Source organism: Poecilia reticulata, chromosome 12 (assembly GCF_904066995.2).
Source record: "Poecilia reticulata chromosome 12, P_reticulata-male-v2, whole genome shotgun sequence".
NCBI classification, from domain to species: Eukaryota; Metazoa; Chordata; class Actinopteri; order Cyprinodontiformes; family Poeciliidae; genus Poecilia; species Poecilia reticulata.
In genome coordinates this window covers 12,191,057-12,215,959 of record NC_088841.1, presented here as the reverse complement: position 1 = coordinate 12,215,959, position 24,903 = coordinate 12,191,057, and the positions used below count along the sequence as shown (strand labels likewise).

The 24,903-nt window shown below is 39.3% G+C and overlaps 1 protein-coding gene across 10 annotated transcripts in view; it reads left to right on the top strand.

Annotated features, from left to right (window-relative positions):
* Positions 1-516: 516 nt before the first annotated feature.
* The window catches only part of sema4d (sema domain, immunoglobulin domain (Ig), transmembrane domain (TM) and short cytoplasmic domain, (semaphorin) 4D), a 41,238-nt gene continuing 16,851 nt past the window's right edge, over positions 517-24,903 (top strand). Inside the window, exons 1-3 of one of the 10 annotated variants that reach the window (XM_081613113.1) lie at positions 517-658; positions 9,200-9,313; positions 14,569-14,626. Coding sequence is in view for 7 of the 10 variants with exons in the window: in XM_008424472.3 (XP_008422694.2) it covers positions 9,276-9,313 (38 nt within the window). In the remaining 3 variants the exon portion in view is untranslated. Of the gene's footprint in view, positions 659-5,561; positions 6,333-9,199; positions 9,314-14,549; positions 14,627-24,903 lie in introns of those variants that run through there. The other 9 variants (XM_008424472.3, XM_017307860.2, XM_081613110.1 and 6 more) reach the window with 9 other exon arrangements.

The window sequence follows — 24,903 nt, the reverse complement described above, 5'->3', positions numbered from 1 at the left end:
AGATGCACTTGCTAATAAGTGAATTGATGATTCGTTTAAGGTAAGATTTTTATTCTAGTAAATTACATTTATCAGCGGTAGGTCATTCGAGTTGTTTTGGTTGGTTGCCTTTTTAATGAGGGGCTTAATGTTGGCACATTTGCCATGCAGCAATAAGGTCCTCCAATCCTCACAGCCCTAAGACATCCTACTTTTTCATTCAATGATGGCTGGAGATAGGTATCAATTTAATTCGATGTTTTGGAGCAGTTTTTACTCAGGTTGCTTTTTCAGATTGTTTTTTTTTTTCAATATAATTCATATTTTATAGATGGTTTTCACAGTTAAATGCAGCGTTTTCAATTAAAGTTAAACAATGTCGGTATTTTGTATGCACAATCCATGGTAATGTTTAAGTGAAGTACATTTTTGTTTGTTTCTCAGCAGCAGCAGCAGGCAGCAGCAGCAGCAGCAGCGTCACACCGTCTCCTCTTGCGCCCTCCCCCCCGGCCTGTTGATATCACAGCCCGGAGAGTTTTGAATTCAGTCTGTGGCCCCAGCCGCCGCCGCCGCCATGCTGCTGAGCTGAGAGACCGCGACGAACCAAACTTTTATTTTTCCAAGCTGTTGCCGCATTTTGTCTTCACCAATAATAATAAAAAAGGACTCCTTCCACACAGTGAGTACCAGTTTTTTTGTGTCGTACCGAAGAAGCTTAAGTCTATGAAGGTGTAGTTTGGGAAAGTACCACAGAGTTTTCTTTCAGAAATTGCTCATGTATCGCACTGCATCGTGCTGCCGCGGAGTTCTCAGCTGCACTTGTTACGCGCTCTCGCCCAAACTTCCAACAGAGGCTCAAAGAGAGAAAAATAGCACTTTATTTATATTATGTGTTTCTTGTTTTACGTAAACTTTCACCACTAATTTCCCGTGGTTAAAAAAACCCACACACACACACAATAATTTGTAACGAAATGAATATGTTAAGAGAGCGCTTTTTGTGGTCACTCCCCTTGAAACGCAAATAACGTCAGAATAAAACACCCATTTAAAGATTAAACATCTCCTTCACCTTTAAAATGCCACTCTGCCACCCAGAGGTCATTCAGGGGTTCTTACCCATGGCATGCATAAATCAAGGGTGCTCTTTCATTGCAATAACAAAAGCCCATTTACTGACAGCGCAGAAGCCCAGCCACATAACCACAGTTTATTTGAAGGGCTAGGATGGCGTCTCAGATACCATCACGTAAAGAAATGCATGAAAAGCACACTGTTGTGTCTCAGTCTGTTTATTTCCAACTTTTCAGCTGCATTTCAGTGAAACTGGAGCATATTTGTGGGTATAGCTGTGAACGTCTCAAGTGGACGGTTATCTAGTCATATATTATTACAGTGTTACAGAAACAATCTGGTCAAGATTGATTTGTCTTGACCAGGCTTTTTTGCCAAATTTCTGGCTTTCTTTGCCATCTGATGTCCTAACTCAAATTATGGCTGATGCCTTTGTATTTTTCTGCAAAATGCCAACCTTAACATTCTTCATCAGACATGGGTACAGCTTTTAAAATTCAAGTTTAGGAATTGAGTTTCTCACAAGTCATGATTTCGGTATAAGGACAATAACTTTGTCACATTGGGCTAACTTGGCATGAATAATTTATTAACCCTTAATTGTCGTGATCCGTGTTTCTGTGTGTTTATTTTTGAGTTTCTGTATGATCCTGTTCCCTGTGAGTCCTGTCTCTGCTCTTCCCCCGTTGATTGTCTCCCAGGTGTGTCTCCTTCCCTTGATTACCCCATGTGTATTTAGTCTTACCTGTTGTCTGTGTTCTTCGTCGGACCCTCGTCATACGTCAGTCATCATTCGTCGCACGTCGTTTGTCCTGGTCTTCGTGTCAGTTAGCCATTCAGTAGAACTGTGAAGTCCTGAGTCGGTTAAACTAGAGTAGTCGTCTTAGTAGAACTGTTAAGTCCTAAGTCGGCGTCAGCTCCCGTGTCCAGTCCCGCATCAGTTGCTACCGGTGTTAGCCGTGTGCTAGTTCTCCTGCCGTGCTGCCTGTGTTTGGACTGTCCAGAGTATATTCATTATTAAAATCATCTTCATCTATATCCCGGGTCTCAGCGTCATCTCCTCACCACAACCTACCACACCACATGACATTAATAAATGTAATATTTGAAAAACAGTTTTATATCACTCAAATGATCTTTGTCAGAAACATTGTGTGTAACAAAAATGCAATTTGGAGTGTCAAAAACTTTTTACCAGGCACTTCGACTATTTTATCATTTTGCAGATTTTGCATAAGTTTTGCTGCTTTCATACTCTCGCAAAAGCTAGTAAAATGTTTGAAACGATTAAAAGCTCCTCTCTAGAGATTTAAAGCACCTCCTGTATAGTACAGTGCTGGTTTACTTTACATCTCATGACCGATTATGAATATTTGAACATTTGAACATGTTCAAATGATGATAATTGATAATTTCTCCCTTAAATACAGCGGTTGTTTCTTCAAAACCTCTGTTCCCCCATGTTTGTTGTTGGTGCCATTTACTGCCCCGCCTCGCTGTCATCTTCACTCATCGTTTCACCAGAATCCATCGGCGCTGACATGCCCCTCCCTTTTGAGCTCAATAACTAATTCTTCTGCCTCGTTGGCCCTGATTCCACAGGTCCTCAGCTAGGTCACGTCAGACGTAGGGGCAGAAACCTGGATCTTGTCAATCTGACGGGCTGGCTGGCAGTCGAGCGAGCCAGAGTCATGTCAGACTAAGGCGGGGAGTGGCGGGCGGTAGAGGGGGTTCGGAGAGCCAGCCAGAACAGGATATTGCTGTGTGATCATTCACCAGCAGCAGACAAATCATTAAACCCTGGGCTGCATGCCGATGAGTGGTTCAGGCGTTTCTATCTGTCACTTAAACTTCCCCCTCAGGGTAGAGTTTATGTTGTAAGCTTCTTGCTGTTTTGGCAGGTTTCAGATTTTCTGTTATGATGATAGCCAGTTGTGTGTGGATTTTGTTGGTAAGCAGATTTTAATAATTTACAGTTGTCAACAACTTTTTTTTTTCTTTCTCGGTCCGTTGCTTTCACATGTACAAAAAGTGCTCAGTGTAACTGAATTTGTTTTATCTGAACTGTCACTTGACCTGGTTTTTTTGTTGTTGTTTTTTTAATGGGTGGATTCATTGCATATGAAAAATGTAGTTTTAATGCATTTCTTCTTGATTTGTTTGAATACTGTTGGAGAAAAACTAAGAATAGATAGAAGTATATTGAACCCATAAAATTCAAGTGTATGGAATTAACTTAGAACAGTCTGCATGAAATCACACACAGGCTGACCTATTTCCATAGTTCTCATTTGAAATGAGTACAGATCGCAGGCTATCTCACTGAATGCCTTCTTTTAGATCTGAACTTTGTGCAAAAATGACTTTTTTGTTCGTTTTGTTTTTTTATGTGAGCATTTATTTGCTTGGATGCCTGCTTTAAGTCTCGGGCCAATCTCTGGCTGTTTGTCAGATTTTCACTCTTTTTACAAACTGGGTGCATTAAAATCTGCCCTGACTGGAGGAGATCCAGCTCAAGTGGAGAGCACATACCACGTTCAGGTTCCAAATGCAATTTGCCAATCTAAAAAGGCCTTTGGTAGAGATGTCACGGCTCCTTGCATGCCAGCCCTGAGAGATTTTTGGACCCCTAATGGGTTTGATGGTGAACACTATTCATGCATGCCACATGCATTCCTTTTGGTTGTTTTCCAGTCGCAGGACTGGGTGAATTGCCTGCAAATCACCTGATCTTGATCTGCTGTTGTAGCCATCAGTTTAGAAAAGGAGCCATCTGTGACGGAGATGCATAGAATAGTTAATGGCAGATTTTTTTTTCTTCTTAATGTAACTTATACAGACTGTAACCTGAAAGATGAAAGAGCTCATATTCACAGTGATGGTTTTCTTTTAGATATCAGGTTAAGGAAAAAAGGGGGGAGAGTTTGATTGTCTTGATCCTGGAGGCATCCAGTCAGTCAGTGCTGCTTTGATGTGAAAAGTGTGCTAGATTTCAGACTTTTTGGGCAAACCCCCCCACCTCCATTTCAAAGCCACAGACCTCCCCTGCCACACCCATCCACTGTACCCCGGCACCCTCAGGCTGGAGGAATCTCACACTGGCAAAGACGGCAGCATCTGGCTGCATATCAGCTGCAGACATGTGGCATGTGAAGGCACTTGGAGTTAACATAGCGCATTCCAAAGATATCTCAGCAAAACTGCCTCACCATTTAGTGTGGGTTTTAAAAAGAAGGTAAATGTTGGATGTTTGGCTTTGTTGGTCGTTTGGTGCTAAATGAAAGAACATTACTTGCTTGTGATTATTAAGAGGACGTAAAATGATTCATGGTTCTTAAAACTTCTTCTTACTCTTTTCAACTTTCTTGTCCCTGCTGAAGCTGCCGCTGCTATGTTTTCCCTTGGAAAGGGCGTGCACATTAAGATGGGGCCTGTCACTAGGCCTGTCATAATAGGGAAAAAAATCAATTAGATGAAATAAAATGAGCTCAATTTCCATTTCCATCTACCAAAAACTGGAAGACATAAGTCTTCAGTCTGGTGCATTTGTCTCATCTAGCCTCCCTCCCCCCCTCTTTTTTGAAGGACAATTTTTTTTATAGAGACACCACAATTTTTTTAATTTCTGTTATTTATATATATTTTTATATTTATGCAATTAGCATAGTAATACTCGACAATGGTCTTAAAACGACATCGCTTTCATCTCAATTTATCGTGCAGGATGTGCGTCATGCCGCAGTAAAAGTGAAGAAAGAGCATTCCTTGGCTTTCATTGACCCAAACCAGTGTGCAAATTGCTAGAAGATGCATTCAGTAATCAGATTACTGAAAACTCCAGGAAATCTGTGAACATTCCCAAGATGTTACACTGCACAGCTTTAGAGTGATACTGCTGAGAGCGCAGTAAGCTCCCCGATCTGTTGCTGCAGGGCCGCTGACAGCTTACTTGGATGTTTTGAAAAGGTTCCCAGTGTGGTGTTGCTGAGAGCAGAGAGCTGGAAGGGAATGGATGGGGAGGTGGGGAGCGCGGTCTACATACAGTACATTCTGTTGTTATTGGAGCGCGTCGTTATCACAGCTAACCGTTGGAGGTGTTTTTCTGTTGGACTTTTCTGTTAAATGTTTGAAGACGATTTGAATAGGGGGGGACGTTGGGGAAACACATTTCCAGTTTTCTTCTTTATTTTCCTGTTGATGCTGCTAGTTGGATTTGCACATACGGAAGCTGGTGTGCGCAGCACAAAATTGTTGCCTGGGGGATGCAAACAGTCTGTGCAGTTTCCATTTTCATGCGTAGTAAAGGGCTGCAAAGGTTGAGCAAGCGAAAGCACCGCCTCAACCTGCTGTCCCTTTTCACTCTGTCGTAGGAGAGACCAATATGTCCCCTCAACAATGGCCACACTCCCACAGACACAAGACCCTAACCTTGGCCCCCTCCCCCTCCTCCTTCTCGCCCCGGTACCCCAATTTCCCCCTCCCCCTCCTCCTCGTCAATTGTGCGCCTTTCCAGAGGCGTGATCCGTGCGCCGTCGCTCTCCGATGTCGAGCAGTGACATGGGGATCGGAAAGCTTTCCTTTCTTCTGTCACGCTCTCAGGTGGCACGCGCTTAAATAAAATGCATCTGGAAAGCATAAACTATGTCTCAGCCATATGTAGCATCGTGGATTTATGACGCTGAAGGCAGATAGAGATGAGGGAGTGTTAGGGGGAGAACCTGAGAGAAGATTTACCGGCGACTGTAAAGAGAGAGGTGCTCACATGTTTTGATTATGTTTTTTTTTTGTGTGTGTGTACAAGCCAAGAGCTGGTTTTCCTCATTTTGCAAGATGTTTTCACTGACCAAATGGTAAGATTCAGCTCAGGAACATGCCTTGTCCACACGGTTGAACGTTATGACTGATGGCAGTGTTGACACCTTTTTTTCTTCTTCTGCAGAATATGGATGAATGCCGTGTCTTTTAGATTTGCTTTGTGCAGTGTGGGATCTGTGCAGCATGGTGCATGCTATTTTTGTCCAAATCTCATATGAAAAGTAAATAATTTAGCGTTGCTAGGTTGCAGGTTTTTGGAAGGCAGCGATGGGAAGTGCACAGTGGTGTTTTTCAGAGGAAAGGTACAGAAAGTCAATGCCCTGGTGATTTTTCTCTTTTTATGCCTACATTTTTTTTTTACATGCTTTGTTCTAGAGGAGGAAGTCCAAATGTCATCTTCCGTTCCACAAGTTGCTGCTGTCAACCTGGACACTGAGAGACTTGTTTGTGAGCGCTGGGTGCAGGTAGAGAAGCATGCCATTTTTTTCTTACATTAAAGAGCAAGCTGTAAGCATCTCGCCGTCTCAGCTGCACGCATAGGGGAGACCACTTTTTCCACAGTGTTTGCAAGAGCTAGTTTATTCTTTTAACTTCATTAAGTGTTTTGCAGCTTCGCATGTGCTGCATTTTGTTTTGAAAGTTTTTCAAATTTTTCCAGCGTAAAAACGAGACCTGCTTTTATTATTTCCACAGCATAGGTTACCACATCACAATTGCCAGTTAAAAAAAAATCTACATCTTGTTAATCTAGATTTGTTGTATTAGTTTATTCTTTTGTGCTTTGAGATGCTTCTGATTCCTGCATCTTTTCTTATTGATTACATTTCCGCTGGTGCTGAATTGCCAGAGGAAATTACCTCTAAATTGATTGCTGTAATTACTTGGAAATGCATAGCTAATGCTTGACAGTCCTGAAGATGGATGTGCTAATGAGCAGAAAAAAGAGAGGAATCATTGACGAATGCTTTTAAGCTGTGCGTTTTAGACAAGTAGGAAGGAATTGTGAGGGTGAAATGTATCCCCTGAAGACAAATGCTGGCTGCTGCTGCTGCTGCTGCTGCTTGACCCGTCTGGCTTTGGGGTGGGGTCGAGACCCTGCTTTCACTTGTCTGGTCACCTCGTCTTATCTGGGCTTGGTTGTGAATTGCTATTTAAAATTTATCAGCTTAAGTACCTAAATCCTGCACTGGCTGGTCAGTCTGTCAACACATTGCATCGTCTAATCTATTAAATCTATGTGTTACTGCTGTAAGCTTTTAAAGGCAGATAAAATGAGGAGCTAATAGCAGGTTTGGAGTTTGCACATATTCCAGTTAGGCAGGGTAAGATCAGTCAGTTAAATATAATAGAAAACAATATGAAGTCATTCATGTAAGGGAATTTCTATTCAGTAAAATTAACTAGTTGTAATTAATGCCAGACCATGATTAAACTCTCAGAATCCTGTAAAGCAAAACACATCTGTAAGCTATACAAAGTCTTCTTGCTAGCCGGTGGATTTCTTGGTGCGCTCTATTTGTGGAAGCTAGCTGGCTGGTGGGCTGCTCCAGTAACTATGGTGACAGTGTCCCCAGTAAGCTTCGGAGCAACCCCCAGCTTTGCACGTCTGATTTGTGAAAGAAGTGATGCATGTCTGCAAAGTAGAGACTCGGACAGTGACCTTTTCCTTCTGTTTTCTTTCTCATACTGTCGTCTCCACACTCCGCCCCCCCCCTCACATGCACACACACTCACAAATACACACATAGTTAAGCAATCCTCCAGCTACTGCAAGTAAAATAACCAAAGTTTTGGGAGGGTCGTCAGTGTTTTGGTAGATTTCTTTAAAAACATTCAGTGATTCTGTCACTGAATATTGTGATTAAATTAACCATTTTCCAGATCCTCTTCATTCCTTTCCATCATATGACAAAAATATAAGCATAGTATGGAAACTAAGGGCATTTGGAGACCATCCAGCTGCCCATATATATTATTGTCAAGCACAATATGAATGCATTGTACTTGAAATATGATACCCTATCAAATATTGCATCCAAATATGTGTGGATGCAGTATTGCTATCATTAATATTGCAATTACAATTGTGATTCAGTATGTTGTAGCCCTAACAACTGCGAAATCCTCCTTGTTATTGAGCAGAGATAAAAATAATCTCCTATTGTTATGCTGTTAAACATATCAGTAATTTACTATAGCATTGAGGAGATTCCCACATGTGAACAATTAAATACGAGATACAATGGCTTACAATTGGAGAGAGTGATGCAGCTCTGCATTAAAGCAAATGCATAAGGGTTCCAAAGGCAACGTTTTGATTCGTCTTCATCCTGTTTTCTGATTAGCACAGCTAAAATAAACATTTCGAAATCTAGCAAGTTCTGTGACAGATGGGTTGAAAGTTCAGAAGGATAAAATCCAGACCCTTTGCTGGATATTCAGCCTTTTTGTTATCTCATAATGTCCCACTTTCTTTTGCAGAAAATGTCTTCAGAAAATAGCTTTTTTTAAAAAAAACTACTTTGATATTTTTCAAAATTCTGTTTTTTTTTAAACACATCTAAAAAGAGCCGAGTCTTTGTCACTCAGTACAGACTTCCACAGTAAATAGTGTTTTAAAAGTACGAACTAGTCACTCAGCTTTTGTGCTTTCAATAACCAGAAAAAGAGATCTGTAATTTTAGTTGCCAATTAACCAATCAGGCTAAAACAAAAGAAAAAAAAAAAAGAAAAATGTTTGAATCCTGATCATTAGCAATTTTGTCTTGTTGCATCACCAGTTATTAATCTTATTGCAGAGGGTGAACATGTAGATTACCAATCCAGTATTTGGATGGTGTAATAAATATTTTTTAAGATGTTACAGTAATTGTCTACAAGCTCAAAGGCAATCAATTTACAGCGGCATGTCTTTGTTTTAAATACATTTCTGGAACGGGAAAAATGTTTACTTTTGAAAAATCAAATTTTGTGAATTATTTTTCTTGTCTCTTGAACTAAAAAATGTTTTATTTTTTGATTCTTGGATTCTTTTGTTCTGCACATAGATGCCTTTTAGTAGCATCATATTATTTAAAGTATCAGACTGACTCAGCATTGGCCAACGTCCACTTTTAGATAACTCAAAAAGAAAACTGAAGGAGGAAAAATCTTGATTAGAGCATCCTTACTCATAACCCAGGATCAAATTTTGTGAATTATGAATTACGAGGCATATTTAACAGTTTTCATGTCTTTATTGGGTTTTAGATGCTATAGACATTTATAACTATTTAATCTTATTTGTATGCAATATTTCATAGTGTAATCTAAACGTTTGTCTGTTTTACAGATCTAGGTTGCTGCGTCGGTGCTGAGCCTCACTCACTCGTTTCCATCTGTGTGAAGAAAAGTGCAAAGAAGATTTAATGAATCAGTATTCGCTAGCCGACGCTATGACCGACAAGTAAGTTTGTCTCTTCCATGAAGTTTTTGAGTGTCATACCACCTTTTTTGCTTTTTTTTTTTAACTGGATGCTTGTTTGAATGTAAAGGACAAGGAGGATGCAGTCTGCGGTTGCTCTTGTCATTGTTTCCCCATGTTGGATGTGAAGAAGGGTTCGCTTTGCACAGAGAGAAGTGTGTTGTTGTGGTGGGGGGCTGGTATAAAGACAGTCTTGTGTTGCCCCTGAAGACATATGACATTTGCATCAGGGCTGATTTGCATTCCTGTTCACTGTGTCGGTATGTTGCTGCTACGTTTAGCTGCTCTTTATTTTCCTGACAAAATAACACAGCTACTGGGTTTTGAGGCTTTTCCATCCCAGCTCTTCCTCCTAAAACTTCTTTGTATTCTCTCTTTTTGTGGCTCAACTCTTTATCTACGTTCGTTCGGATCAAATCTCTTTCTGCTCTCTGTCTCCTTTTTTTTGTTTCTTTTGTAAGCTCTGCCTCTTTGTATCTCAGTCCAGTGTTCCTGACTTTGACCTGTAGACCAAGAAGAATTGGAGTGCAGTAAGCAAAATAATCTGACGTCAGAATTCATAATAAGCGGAATAAGTGGTGCAGGCCAGTCAGCTGAATTGGGTGAATCCAAGCAAAACAAAGACTTTAGCATTTCCCAGTTAAACAGTTTCAGTGTTTGCAGAAGGTTTATGTCATGAGTACATATTGCCTTATGTAAAAATAGGTCAGTATTTGAGTGCACTGCCCACCGTCCATCATCTACCCACTTATTGCTAATGCACCTGTTCACCCCTTTGAGGGCGGAAATATAAAAAGGCGGTGGGTTGGTTAGTCGGCTTTTCTATGAAACAAGCCTCAGGGTGCCTTCTTTGCATCCAATTATGTCAGCATAAGATACACCACATCTCTTTGAGCAGAAGAATGCAACATCTCCCCAGAGGGGGATTAATCCTGAAAATTAAAAAAAAAAAAAAAAAAACTATGCCTCTTAGGCTACTCTTTTCATGTGTTCGTACTCAGGAATTAATTCCTTCATTCATTCTAACGCAGCACAACAAAGAAAACGATCTTTGCAGAAAGTGTAATTTTAAAACCAGATGCATAAAATTGATGCAATTATGGAGAGTGATGCTTTTTAAGTAAGAGATGACAAACGTTGACAACTTTCTTTGTTGGATCAAAAGTATCCAAGCAACCAAACGATGGTGCCTCTTGTGGAGGGGGTGTTGTTATTGTGTGCTAGAAGGATTGTTTGAGTGAGGAGAATGATAAATGTTGTGCTAGAAGGAAGCAAGGGGAAAAGTTGGAGGACGCTGCCCCCCGACAGCGACCGAGAACAAAGCCCCCCTCGACGTGGGACTACTCGGGATTTGTACAAAGGCAGAAGAAGATTGCTACTTATTTTCTCTTCAACACACACTCCCATGACCCTCAGCCTTTCTTTCTGCCTGCGCCTCAGTCATCTGCAAACATTTACACTTTGTGGGATATCAGTGGACGTTCCATGAGAAATGTAAATCCCACTTGGTATTCCCAGATACAAGCTAACATGTGGACACGTCTAACAAGTGGAATAGTGCGTCTCTAATGATTTTTTTTTCTAATTTGACTCCTACAGACTTTCCATGGGAGGATAAAGTGGGAAATGTAGGAAATATGCAATTACGTCAAAACTGGGAGTAATTTAAATTAGCTGTATCCAATCCAAACAAATGTTTTTGTTTTGTTTTTTTGCCATATGAAGGCATCCGTCACACATTTGCAAGTTAAACAACAATAGCAAAAATCAAATATAGATGCGAAAAACTATTGGAAAAAATGTATAGTGCATGTAGGGGCCGTGGCCTTAATTTCCTTTAAATGTGAGACGTTTAAGGAACAACGCAGATCTATTTTCAGTCATTTTTTGCATTTTTTTCTGGTTATTATTATTATTATTATTATTATTATTATTATTATTATTATTATTATTATTATTATTATTATATTCCACATTGTTGTTTATTCCCAGAAATTCCTTTTGAACATTTCCAAAGTTAATTGTGAAGTTCTGCTAAAAGTATACAATTACTGTAAAAGAGGGTACTTTAAAACTGAGGATCTTATAATCATGACAAAATTGCCATTTTACAATGTCATTAAATTCTTCATGTTTACTTTGTTTCCAAACATATAAATATATTTTACTTTTTATTTTATTTTATTAATTTTTTTCATATTTGAAACTTTTGTTTAAATAGTTGGTCATTCTTCTGATAATTTTCTCCTGCATCAGGGGAAATGCACATTAAAATTTGGCCTCCTGCTGTGCTTGGATGCGATGAGGAGGCAGGTTTCTAAAGCCAGATGTTCTCCTCAGAGCCTGCAGATGAGCATTCCTGATGTTTAATCCCAAACCCTGGATAATCTTGTTAAAGATGCAGCCATGTGTGTCCACTCATCCTAAATTCGGATTAGCTGGAATTAACTTATTTGTCCTTTTTGTTGTTGTTGTTTTTAAACTAGATTTACACATAGGATTATAGAAGTATTTAATTTTAGAAGATTAATTACTAAACCAGACTCTTTATAATAAAGCGTAAAACTGCATTGTTAATGTTATTTCCAACTTATCTCGGGAGCAATCGTAGAATCAAAGTTATAATGGATAAAATTCAGTGTTGCGTAAATCTAAAAACTACGCTATCATGTTTTGTGATACATCTCTAAAACTTTTTCACAAAGGAGAAGTCTTTGTCTGCTTGTCTGTTTGTATATTTCTTGTCTTTGTGTGCTGGGAGACTTTTGTATCAAAGCTTGTTTGTTTTTTTGTCTTCTGCTCTTTGAGTCTCACTTCCCTCGTCCACCTGTGCTGGTGTTTACTGACGGCCTTGTCAGAGACTTGGGATGTTTATAGTTCCACAGCAAGGAAGGCTGCTCAGGGTGTGTGTTTCTCTGAGAGGGCTAAAATAACAAACTGTCAGAGATATGGGAGCACTTCCCAGCTGCCTACTCTGTTTTAATATGTCTGCTTTGCCTTTCTGCATCAGACTGTGTGTGTGTGTGTGTGTGCGTTCACATCAGTCTCAGTACAACGTAACCCTTTAAGAACTTTTTAGAGGTGCAAACCTCTAAAAAGCTCCGTCTTTCTTGTGAACACATCCTCAAATAACTGAGATCGTGTGTTGCGCTGAAGTGTTTAGTTTGCACCTCCAATCTGTGAGGGTCCTGAAGTGCAGCCGTAGCCACCGTTGTTCTGGTTTGAGAAGTTTTCAAAAGACCTTCTTTTCCCAGCTGTCATTCATCTCCACTCATCAATTAAAAACTATAGACTTGTGACATCTCCATTTCCTCTGTGTCACCCCTACGGACCGCCGTGTCACCAAGGGCGGTGTTTGCGGGGCGCTGCTCGTCTCCACCCACACTTGTTGCCCCTCCGTAGCACATCCTGAATTGAGACATATGAAGGCGTGGTGTCATTAGGATTCGTGGCTGCATTGTAGAAACTTTAGATCAGCTGTCACACGGTTTTGTGGGAGCCAGGGAAATCTAGTTCAAAGTGCTTCCTGAAGATGTCGAGGGGGATGCACTCTTTGACCTGAGGCTCATCAATCTTATGCATCTGTCAGCTTCTCCTACTGCTCTGTAGACTCTGTCTGGAGATGTTATGTGATGATTGCCCATATTGTATATTTGTGCTTGTTGTAAACATGTTTCTATTGGTGCTTGCATGATTATGTGAACTTAGGGTGAGTTAACATAACGGCTCCACTGAGATAGTTTTGAAGTTACTATATTGATAAGATTCTTATAAAAATGATAGGAAATAAAACTATTCCAAAAGGAGAAAGTTTTATTTTTTCCCGTTTCATGTGTCCAATTGAAGTTTCCAGCTGGATTGTCAAATCTGACTTTTTTAAAGTTGACTGAAAACTGAAAACTCACCAGCTCCGAGTCTGAAATCAGATTTGGCAGCAATGCTGAAAGTTTTAGCAGCTGCTATAATAAATTTTTATTTGAGCGTGTCTTTCTTTCTTTCAAATACTATGTTCTACAGTGTTTTTTTTTTAATCAATTTTATAGATTGACATACTTCTACATGACCCACTGGCACAGGTTATTCTCATTGTCTGTTCATTGTTTATCTTGCATACAAACCGGTGTCATTCCCAGCTTTAAGTTCAACCATCCATTGGAAGTGCAGTGCAGCAAAGGTTATCATTTTTGTTTGAACTCTACATTGAACTACAGTCAGCCCTAACCAATATTGCCTACTTCATTAAACACAGGAAATACTCTTAGTAAACAGTTTTGAACTGTAAACCTGGGAGCACATCCAAGATAGATGGGGTCAGTAAAAATGCCAGTGTTGGTAGCAGTTTTTTGTGATTTATCCCTGCTTAACATAATCTGATTATTCTTTTATGCACCAAACTAGGGAAACTGGCTAATACAAATGATTCTGCATATTTGGGTTGATTTAGCTGACCTGATTTCAGTTGTGAACCTCTCGGCTCTTGCGACACATTTTGGTTGGGTTTGAATTGTCTTGGTAATCATAATATAAGATCTCACTGCACGTTGATAATGAATTGATTTCCACCTGGACTTTTTCTCGGTGGAAAAAGTCCAGGCATTATTTTTTTCCTCTGAGGACAGTGGGAAATAAAAGCTGATCTGCTGGAAGAATGTTTTCAGCTTTGGTGTAGGGGGTTTCATTTTGCTCAGGGAAGCAGTCTAAATGAACAGACTGGAAACTGTTGTGAATAGAGGCCCAGCCATCTGTCACAATAGCAAGAGGATTTCTGAGGAAAAAAAAATCTTGTTTCCATGCACACAGAACTGTCCAGCTGACTGCAAATTCCTCTGGAAGCATTCTGTCCTTTAAATTTCACTACTGATGCACATCATTTTGAAAAAACCCTTGCAATCAGTTATTACTTCAGCAAATTGCAAGTCCTTTTATCAGATAAAAAGTCAAACACATGATACAGATGTCACAGAGCTGAAGTTCCTCAGATTGTTTGTCATCGCTTAGATACGTGATTTATTATTTGCAGAGTAGTTTGTATTCTTCTTTGGATGGTTAAATTTGGCATATTAATCAAAGTGTGGTGCGATTTAAGAGTTTTGATGTATAACACGTGTTCATCTGTTTTAACTATGTCCTGACAAACTAACCACACACCTCTAACCTTCTTCTCCTTTTAGGCATGCGCACAGTAACACATCACATAACTGTCTTGTCTGATCTGTGTGTCTTCTCGCCCTCCCTAGCCTGAGGATATTATAATTCTCTCCAGAGGAAGAGCGTCGCATCTTTTAGGAGCCACAGGTCAGAAACTCTACTCCTCTACCTCCTCTCTTCCTCCCTCACTCCATGTTTACTGTGCAGACCGATACTGAGCTGCTTTGAGGCCTGCAAGATTTAAAACGAGTGTTACCTGCTTAGCCAACCCACACTTGCACCTGTCTTGACGTTTTGCTTGTTTCCTTTTATCCTTAACCTTTCCTGCATGACCACACCTGGGTGACCAAGCTGGGATTTGATTGTTTTTTTTTTGTTTTTATTTTACCTTTGTGCTTTTCCACCAATCATTCCTGAAGCTACTCGTTCTTGCTTTTGGTATTTTCTTCACTTTAACTTGACAATTTCTTAAGTTTCTTGATTTTTTTTTTCTGTGTACCTGATGGTGTTTTTAATGAAAGGCTTTCTTGGCTGTCTTGCACTGGTGTTTTGGACAGCAAACTTTGCTCCTTGGCTCTGCTTTTATTTTCCTGAGTGACTGCTCTACACAGCAATTACTCAGTCATAGTCTAGCAACTGTAACTCTAGAGCTCTAAAGCTTTTCTCCAAATGCCAAAGTGCTACAGATATGGCTGCAGTAAGAACAATAAGTTCATATATTTACTATGTAGGCATAAGAGCATATTTAAAAAATGACTGCATGTACTTTCTTCACCCTCCAGGTAACTTTACATTAAGTAACCTGATTATTGGACACAATATACATATAAATTGAAAACATGCAAAACAACATGCCATGGGTGTGGTTTTACGCTTTCAAAGAAACAAGTCAGCAGGAGGTAGAAGACAGTTGTCATTTCTTTGTGTTAAACAATCAATACAGGATGTTGCTCAGCCCCATTTGATCATGAGAGGAGACTTTAAACACATGTTGGATGTTTTTCCTGTCGTGGAACAATTGAAGGTGTAACAGGATGCACGTTTTATCCAAAGGCATCAGTCTGCACTTCTGTTTGCTTTTAAACTGCATGCTGAAATGTAAAACAATCAATCATTTAAGAGTCTTAAAAGGTTTTCGTGAAGAAGAGAAACCTTTTTTATGATGCAACGGAGCTTCCGGAGAGCATAAAATGCAAAAAAAGCAGAGCATCTTGTTTTTAAAGACATAAAACTTTGAGGATTTATTTCTTAAAAATACAGTTTATAAATAATGCTGCTACAACTATATAAATAACGTATAGCCTTGAGAAAAATATTTTGATGACAAAAAACAAACATGTCTATAAATGTTACAAAGTGAAGCTTGACTAACTCTCTGGGAATACATGCAGTTATATAACTGTGAAAATATTCTGAGAATGAACTTTTTTTTCCTCCACGTTTTTTTTCCTCTGGTGTTTCCCTCGGCATTTCCTTGTGGTGTCTGCTTAAGGTGCTTTTTTCCCCCTTGTGCAACCCTCTTTTTCCTGCATTAGTTTAAGCTTAACCCAGTTTTCTGGTAAAGGATATAAAGCTGAATAGACTTCAGTTATAATGAACCCAATGGTAAAATGTAATCAGTTTTGCTTTTTTTTTTATTGCAAAAACAGATTTTTCTTTAAGTTTTTCCAACTCACTGGAAACTCTTTTTAGTATTTCATTTTTATTTTTCAGGGTTTTTAAAATTTGACATGAAGAATTTCATTTATTTCTAGCAACTGTGTACTTGGGAGTTAAAATGAGGTCAACTGAAGCAGTGGCTTCTCTCATTAGGCAACTATAGAGCTGATGTTGGAGACTTCATGTGACTCGCATCCAGCATGTTTGTAAATCTACTGTGCTTTGCGCAGAACCTGCAAAAGAATTGACGCTTAGTGTTGATCAACCAGCTAATTTTGCTTGGCTAATTATCAAAAATTGCTGCCTATTTTTGACTGCACAACTTTAAAAATATATATATTTTAGGTTGTACATACTATTTGGTGGATTAAATGAGCCTGAGGTTTTTACTCAGCTTGTTTGCCACGTCTTAAAATGATCAAAGTAAAAGAGCTGTGAAGGTGCGTGTCTACGGGCGACTGGCCTCAGCCCTGCCTGCATCTGTGCGTAGCCACAGTTCTGGTTTCGCTCAGCTGTCCATGTTGGAGGGACGTGTCAAAAGCAGAGAAGACAGCACACCACAATAGCTATTAAAGTATTCCAGTCAGAACAGTTAAGTTTATGAAGCAGGAGAACAAATTGGAGATTTTATCCCTAAAAAAAAAATAGGAAACGCAACAAATGAACTCTTGAAAGAAAATACGACATGTATCCTCCTTCCATAAGGGCATAGCAGAAAATTTTACAAAAGACCCTGATAAGGGATGTTTTCTCTTGTCTATTTCCTGAAGTTAACGAAAGACTGGTTAGTACAGGTGAAATGTTCACAAATTGCCTCTTATCGTTTCTTTTTGCTTAATATTGCTTAATCTATGAAAACAGGCATGTCTGCATTAGCTAGCTAAAAGTTGAGACTTCACCTACTTCCCTAGGAAGTGAATGACCCAGCTTTTAAGGAATGAATTGTTAATCTCTCTTTGTAACAGTAAACTGTACTCGCTGTGTTATGCAGGAAAAGAATGCTTGACCCAAATCTGTTGGCCAGATCACGAGAAACCACCATGATAGGTGTTCAAAGTTTTAGGCTTTGTGTTGCTTATCCCTTCGTGGTGTGCAGAAAAGAAACAGGGAAATTAGTGTGTTGTGTGCTTGATTGCCAAGTTCAGGAAGACATGCTGTTAGAGTTGAAGTAGCCTGTGGGTGATGGGTGAGCTTTCACACAGCCAACTAAAGGAGGTTTGTGTCTCTGCCGGCCAAAATTACCACCATGAAATCAGCGCCTGGAGGAGAGAAAGGAGTCCTGTTGAAAAGCAGAAAGGGTAGGGAAAAATATAGCGGGCTTGAAGGAATTGCTACGGATTCATTAAAGGCTCCTAGACTGGTGGGAAAACCTTGTGACTGTCATATGAAGACCAATTGTATTTATTTACCACTAAGCCAAAAGCAATAAAAAAATTTTTTTTTAATTAACAAAGATGTCCAACCTGTGATATTTAATTTCAAATCCAGATATAAAGCAGCTCCTAAAAGTATTCACAGCTTTTGAACAGCAGCGTCATGCTGTAGGGATGCATTTCTTCAGAAGCTCAAAGGAACACTGGCTAAGGGTTTCACAGTTTAACAGCTTTTCTTCTAAGATTATCCTGAGACAAAAAGCATCTGTACATCAGTTTGAGTTATTTTGCAATGAAGACTGGACAGGAATGTCAATCTAGATTTTGACTCTCATAGATAACGTCTGTGTTACCAAATGTGGAAAAAGTACAAGACAGATGCAAGATGCTGTATGCTGCTTTGTGGGAGATGAAGTCACCTGCAGATGGCCGCTGCTATTTAATGTGTCTACTATTGCCTGGTTTGGGACCACAAGACCTTCAGCTGGACTCTCACAGCTTCTGAAAATAGTCTAACATCACATGCTTCAAGGCCAGGCCAGCATTGCAGTAGCCTTAAAGAAAAGGAGTAAATTCAAAGGGCCATTATTGTTTTTAGAGAGTGGTGACTACCATGCATCCCCTGATTTTAATTTTGGGTTGCAAAAACCCAAACGTGTCGCATTTGAGCTTCACTATATCAACAATGCATTTTTCTGCAACTTTGTGACTAAAATCTACAACCTTAAAGCACCAATATGCCCATTAACACATGCATAATGCCAAAACAATAAAACACAGCCAGATGTCTTCAGGGAATGCTTTACCCTCATGTCTTTGTGTGTGGTATCAAATTAGAGGAAAACAATTTTCATATTTCAAAAGTTTCTTCTTCTAGGGTATTTCCTAAACCTGTCTCTGCAGATGTTTGTAGTAAAATTTCCCCACTTTTTTTCCTCCTTTAATTAAAAGAGAGGGAGCCTGGTGATTATGTTTTTATACTGGACTACAGAGCCGCATTCAATGCTTTGACGGGGAACACCACACAGTAATCTTCTAGTTAGCTAACTTCACTTGCCTTCATGTTTATAGGGAAGTTTTTCAGATCCTCCAGAGCCATGTGACTCAGTGCAAGGGTGTGTTGTTTTTAAAAAGCTCACCATCGGCAGACTAAATATACCCTTTACTGGAGCTGACCCTTTATTTGCCTTTGCTGTGGCCACTTAAGGTCGACATGCTTGCTCAGCAGGGGCCTTATGACTAGTAATTATATAGGAGGGTTTCCATTTTCTATACCCTGTACACATCCTTTTTCCTCAGTTTAGCCATCTGGACTGTCATTGATGCTTTACCTAGAGTTTAGTTTTTACCTGCTGTATCTCCTTCTGAACTCAAAACGTTGTTTCCAAGCTGTTTTGCATTGTACATGAAGCCTATAAGTAGGATGGATTGCATTAGCAAATGTTAGAGTTGAACTTTTCGTCTCATCTGTCATCCTGAAAAATGACCATGGATAAAGTGCAATGATTTTCTGGATCATATGCTGTGGTTATTCTGACCACTGCCCAGCTGTTTTGTGCACTTTTCACAGATGAGTGAACTTGGTGCAGTTTTATCTGCATTTCTCACCTGAAAGCACATATTAGTCTGCAGAATTACAAACCATACTTGAATAATTTATGTAATTTAATAAAATTTGTTGTGTACCAGAATTTAATTGCAAGTCATTGAAAGCACCATTACTGATGAAGATGGTACTAATTAGCAAGTCAAATGCTGAAAAAAAAAGACGTTTTTTTTCCTTTTATTTTTATTTAATGCATTACAACTAAAAGCTCCAGTGTATTTTTTTTATCTTTTAACAAATGGTATGTTTGCTAATGAATGTTGTTGTGGGATTAGTAAAAGTCACTGTCGTCTGTTCATAACTTAATCATAACTTAAACATTTTGTTTTTGGAAAAAAGGTTTTTATTTTTGAAATATGATGTGTCCACTACATAGGACAATTTTTTTAACTTTTAAATACTACAATAAAAGTCAAAATAATTCATAGAATGTTGTAATATGCTGCTAAAAGACTTATTTAGAATATTCAAACAAAATTTTAAACCAAAATTTGCACAATAAAAAGTTTTATGCACTTACTTTGTCTCTTCCCATAAAATGTGTTATTACTGATAAATGGCATTTTTATGAGTTAGAAAAATGTATGTACAAAAATCCCACCCCTTCACATGTGATATCATTGAAAAACCCTAAATGTCCTCTCCAGATACCAAAAGGAATTAATTCAGTAGAAAGCAGGGGGTGGGAGATATTCAAGCTTAGAAATGTCCTCTACAGAGGACAAAAATGAACTACTGGTAGTCAGGAGGATATGCAGTTAAAAAGAGCTGCTTTATGAAGACATTAGAGGTTTGTCGACAAGCGAATGGCATCATGAAGATCAAGGAACGCAGCATACAGGTCAGGGATAATTTGGGGAGAAGATAAAAGCAAATTTAGGTTTGAAAACACTACACCAGATCATAAAAGTCTCCTTTTTAAGGAAACTTAAACACATTCAGATGACAAAACAAACTTATGGAGGAAGGTGCTTTGGTAAAATGAGACCACAATTGAACATTTTGTTCCACAGGCCAGTGAGTGGCAGAAATTAGCACTGCACATCACTGTGAACTCAGCATCCCACTGGTGTCGGTGGTTAAAGCACCATGCAGTGGGGATGTGTTTTGAAGTTAATGGGAAGATAGGCGGAGCTAAATACAGGACAAAAACCACTGAGTAGTTTCAAAGGACTGATGAGTTGGTAGGATGTTCATTTTCCAGAACAATTACCTTAAATATTTAGCCAATGCTACAATGGATGGTTTAGATCAATGCATGTTAACTTGTTAAAATGGCCCAGTCAAAGTCCAGACCTAAATCTAGCTGAAGATTTAGGGCAATATTTATAAATTTTTTATAGAGACTTTGGTTCCAGTTACTTGAGCGATTTTGCACAAGTAGAATTTTTTGTAGCAAACTGGTGAAATTATAACTGCTGCAAAAAGAGAGTTCTACTAAGTATTTATGTACATATGGTCTTATTTCATTTGTAAAAAATAAATAAATAAATAAAGTAAACTCCCAATGAAATACATTGAGATTATTTGTTATCAGTTCCATTTGTCCTCGTAAGAGAAATTTGGTCTAAAAGAACTGGCAATATCAACATTTACCCGTTTCTTTTTTTCCAGAAATAATCAAATCTGAAGTCAACTACCAAATGGAGGTGTAAAAGTGAGCTGAAGGCTTGTTTGCTGCAGTTTTGAAACTGTGACCAGTTGTACATTCCTGGCTGTGTATACTGAAAAGGACTCAGCTTGACAAGAAAATGGAACCCAAAACCTCCTTAGCACCTGGCAGTATTTTAGAACGGGATCTCTGCCCCAGTCAAATCTCATAAGAGGAATCCGATGCCCACAGTTGGCATCATCACATGCACATATAAGCAAGCTCGGATCTCTGCCACATCTGTAGCCAAACTCCATTAATCTGTAAATGGCACTGGAACAGACATCTGTCCCCATCAGATTTCATCCTCTTTGATCCCTGTATTTCGTTTCAAGTGAAGGATCCCTTACTCACTCATTCTGTGGTACAGGCTTGCCTCCAGCATTACTCTAGTTTGGAAAAAACTTCAAAGAACAAGTGTAAAAACGCCGCATTGTAATATATCGGAGTTATATGAATGTAAAGTCTCTTTCATCCCAATACTTAGTGTAAAGAAAAGAAAAGTAAGAGAATTGTGTTTATCACAATTGATATAGCAATCACAACGTGATGTAAAAACAAACACCTCACAACCTTTCCAATATTGAAGAAATGAAAAGTCAGCAGCATCAGGGATTTGTTTTAATTTTGAGTTCCTCCCCCCTAAAAATTTCCACCCATGTTCAGAACTAAAGAAGCATTTTGGCTGAGGGGTAACAAGAGTAGTTCAGTTGCCTTGTACTTAAGCACTTCGACTTGTCGGCCTGTATCATTTCCACAACTGGGTGAGAACTGTACAGATGTCTGTCTATGCTGGCCAGTCATTATCAAAAACAAAGTCCGGTATCTTGCTGTTGAGGGATTTTCAGTAATACTTCAACTTAATACAGCAGGTATGAAGAGCTTAAAGGAAAGATGAAAAAAAAGTTTGCGAGCAGTCTAGCATATACACACTTGTGCCAAGTGAGACATTCTTTCCAGTAAATACAAACTACTTCTAGCAGATTTCCTGTTCCACTGTCTGTGTGTGGTATTATATCAAGAGAGGAAGCCAAAAAAGATTCTTGGCTTGCATCAGCTAAAGGAAGAAGAGCATCTCTGTGTTGACGCTGATGACCGGGGGAATAGCTGGAAAAGAGGAGCTCCCGCGAGGTCGGAGATGTTGGCAGGCGCTGAATGTCTAACTCTTAAGTCCAGCCTCCATTCTGCTTTGGATCCTCAACTCTCTCTCTCTGCTGACAGGATGCTGAGCTTCTTGTCGGCGCACTCTGCATTAAAATGAGGTGGAAAGTGGTGAACCCACTTAAATGACAAGTGGGTCTGGCGTTTTGCGAGGGAACTAGATGAGAGCCAGTTGATCTAAGTTGATCACAAGGCAGGGTGTAGATTAAATATGCTTCACAACTGTTGAACAGAACATGAAACTATAACGTTTTTTACTCAACTTTTTTCTCTCTACTGTTTGCTACAATTTTCACTACCCTGCAGAAGTCTGGATTGAGGTTATCTACAACTGAACATTTTTTTCAGGGTTTTCCCCTCAGATGATTTGTTACGTTCTTAACAAAAAATAGTTTCCTTGAGGAATCTGGTGCCTCATTTGAATCGTTTTCTACTTTACAGAAAAGATTGGATGATGAGACACTGGTACTTTTGCATGGTACTTTTGCATAGAAAAGTATAGTTCCTTTTCTATGCAAATTATGGCAGAATTTTAATTCATAAAGCTAGCAGTCATCCTTGTACACTGGTATTTAAAACATTTAACTTGGTGTTAATTTCATGTTTTGAAGCAGGTTGACAGGTGAGTTGCTGGTTTGAACTCTTGCTCCATCCTTCTAAGTCACTGTGTTCTTGAGCAAGACACTTTACCTGCTTTTACCATGCAGACTTTGCACCATTTCGCTCATCATCTTCAATTCATGTTTATAGTACTTTGAAAAACTATTCACACCCCTATAAAAGGTTTTTGAATTTTGCCACCCAACAACCTCAAACATCAAAGTAATTTGTTGGGATTTTACAGGATAGACCAATACAGTAGTTTTGTTTCTGCCAGCTTTGCACATCTAGCAACTGGAATATTTGACCATTGTTCTTTGGAAAACCACTTAACCTCAGTCACACTGGCTGCATGTGTACAATCATTGTCCAGCGCCTTTGCAGCTTCTTACAGCTTTTTTAGTATTTCTGTTTTCAGCTTTGCTTTTCTTTTCATCCATTCTGATCTTGTTCCACATCCCTGCTAAATAAATGAGCCCCACATCTTGTTGCTGCCACCATGTTTCACTGAGAGGGGATGAAGATTTCGGGGTGACATGCAGGGTTGGCGTTTTTCTCATGTTCTCTTTTTCTAACCCAAATTTTCTCTCTCTTGACCTGATGACCTTTTTTCTCTTATCCAGCTTGTGATGGCTTGCATTTTATTTAGAAATATTCTTATCTACTTTGTGTTGGTCTATCATTTACAATCCCAATAAAATCTAAATGTGAAACAAAGTGGGAAGGTTCAAGGAATACGAATACTTCTGGGAGGCTCTGAATGCTCTAATGTTTTGTTAAAGTTTTTATTTATTTATTTTTTTTAAGAAACTGCTTACCTTAAAGTATCCAACCTTTGAAATTGTTTTGGCTACTTCTTAAAATACATATTTACACTCCAGGTAGATGTAGATCCAAGCCAAACAGCAGCACTTGGTACATTTTAGTCTTAAAACAAATGGAAAAGGAGAGCAGTATAAATTTGAGATCTGGAGTTTTTTTTTCTTTTTTTACTTATTCCCAGCCAGCCACTTTAGTCAAGATAGCAATGGCACCAATGTAAGGAAAAATGGCCAAGACTCAAGCGCTCAGATAAGCTCTCATGTCTTGTTTCTTCTTTCCTGAACTTGTTGGACAGCCTGCCAGTGTCTGCAGCCAGCTAACAGCACAGTGCTGGGAACTTCAAGGCCCCAAACAGGTGTCCGCTCTCTGCCCAGTCAGCAGAGCTGAGCTGGGAACACAAAGGGCTCAAAGAGACCAGCCAGCATGGTTACAGTCTTAAATATCCCCAGGCCACTATAGACACTCCTACATTTCTCAGCAGCATTGACTCATGAGTGTGTGCTCTTTCTGCTACTGTAATACTGAGTCTGAAACGGTTATGAAGCCTGGGGTTTGCCCTAAATGGGTGTGAGAGTGGCAGGAATGATGGAGGCCATCATGAGTTCAGATAGATGATTGAGTCTAGTGGGAAACTGTTCCTTATGGAATGTGCCCAAAGGGGATTTTTTCTTTTTTTTTTTTTTTTTAAATCTCCAAGCATAAACACAGAAAATATTGTCCGCCTGGGCTCTTTGTCATGTCTTCAGTGTTTCTGCTGTGATCATCTTGAGATTTTCACCCTGCACTCAGATCTCATGGACTTCTGTGGTATTTAAAAAGTCCAGCTTGCCTTGGGGGGCCCTTCCTTATGGCTAAGCTGTCCTGGCATTTAGGCTGGCAAGGCAGCAAAAGAACCGAAGGGGTTTCGAGGGGGAGGTAAAACCTTTCTCTCTATTCATTGTTGACTACTCCTCAGTGATGACGCGGATGTGAGGCAGGCTGGAATGGAGTCGAGTGGAGGCTCCCCTCATCTTCTGCAAACAATGGATGATTGTGTGTTTGACTCCCCCCGTTTAGCAGAATGGAGTCCATGGTCGAGCCTGAAGCTGGGATGGAATTCCAGCTCTAGCAGATTTTGTTTGTGAAATTTCTGAAGGGTGGAAGGTTCAGTGTTGGTAAAGGTTGTGGCCTATAGACCTTGTTGTTCTCATTTAGAAATGGATCAATAATCAATTATAATTTCCCTTCTTTGTCTCGTATTGGATTGAGCCTGACTGATTTTACGTACTGCCATGCCATATGATACATCTCTCCCCCTCAAACTGCTGTGGGACGGACTACTAACCTAAATTTGAGCTTAATGAGCCACAATAGGGGCACCAGGTCATTAAAAAGCAATCAACAATGATTTATTTGTTGTGTTCTTTAATTTATTCAGTAAATCTGAATGAGAAAATCTTTTTAGTACAAGTACGTTAGCTAAATACCAGTGTTTGTTGTATTTGTAGATGCTAGAATTTAGTTGATAATATTCTAATCCCTGGTTATTTGCTATCCCTTCACCTGCCAGTAT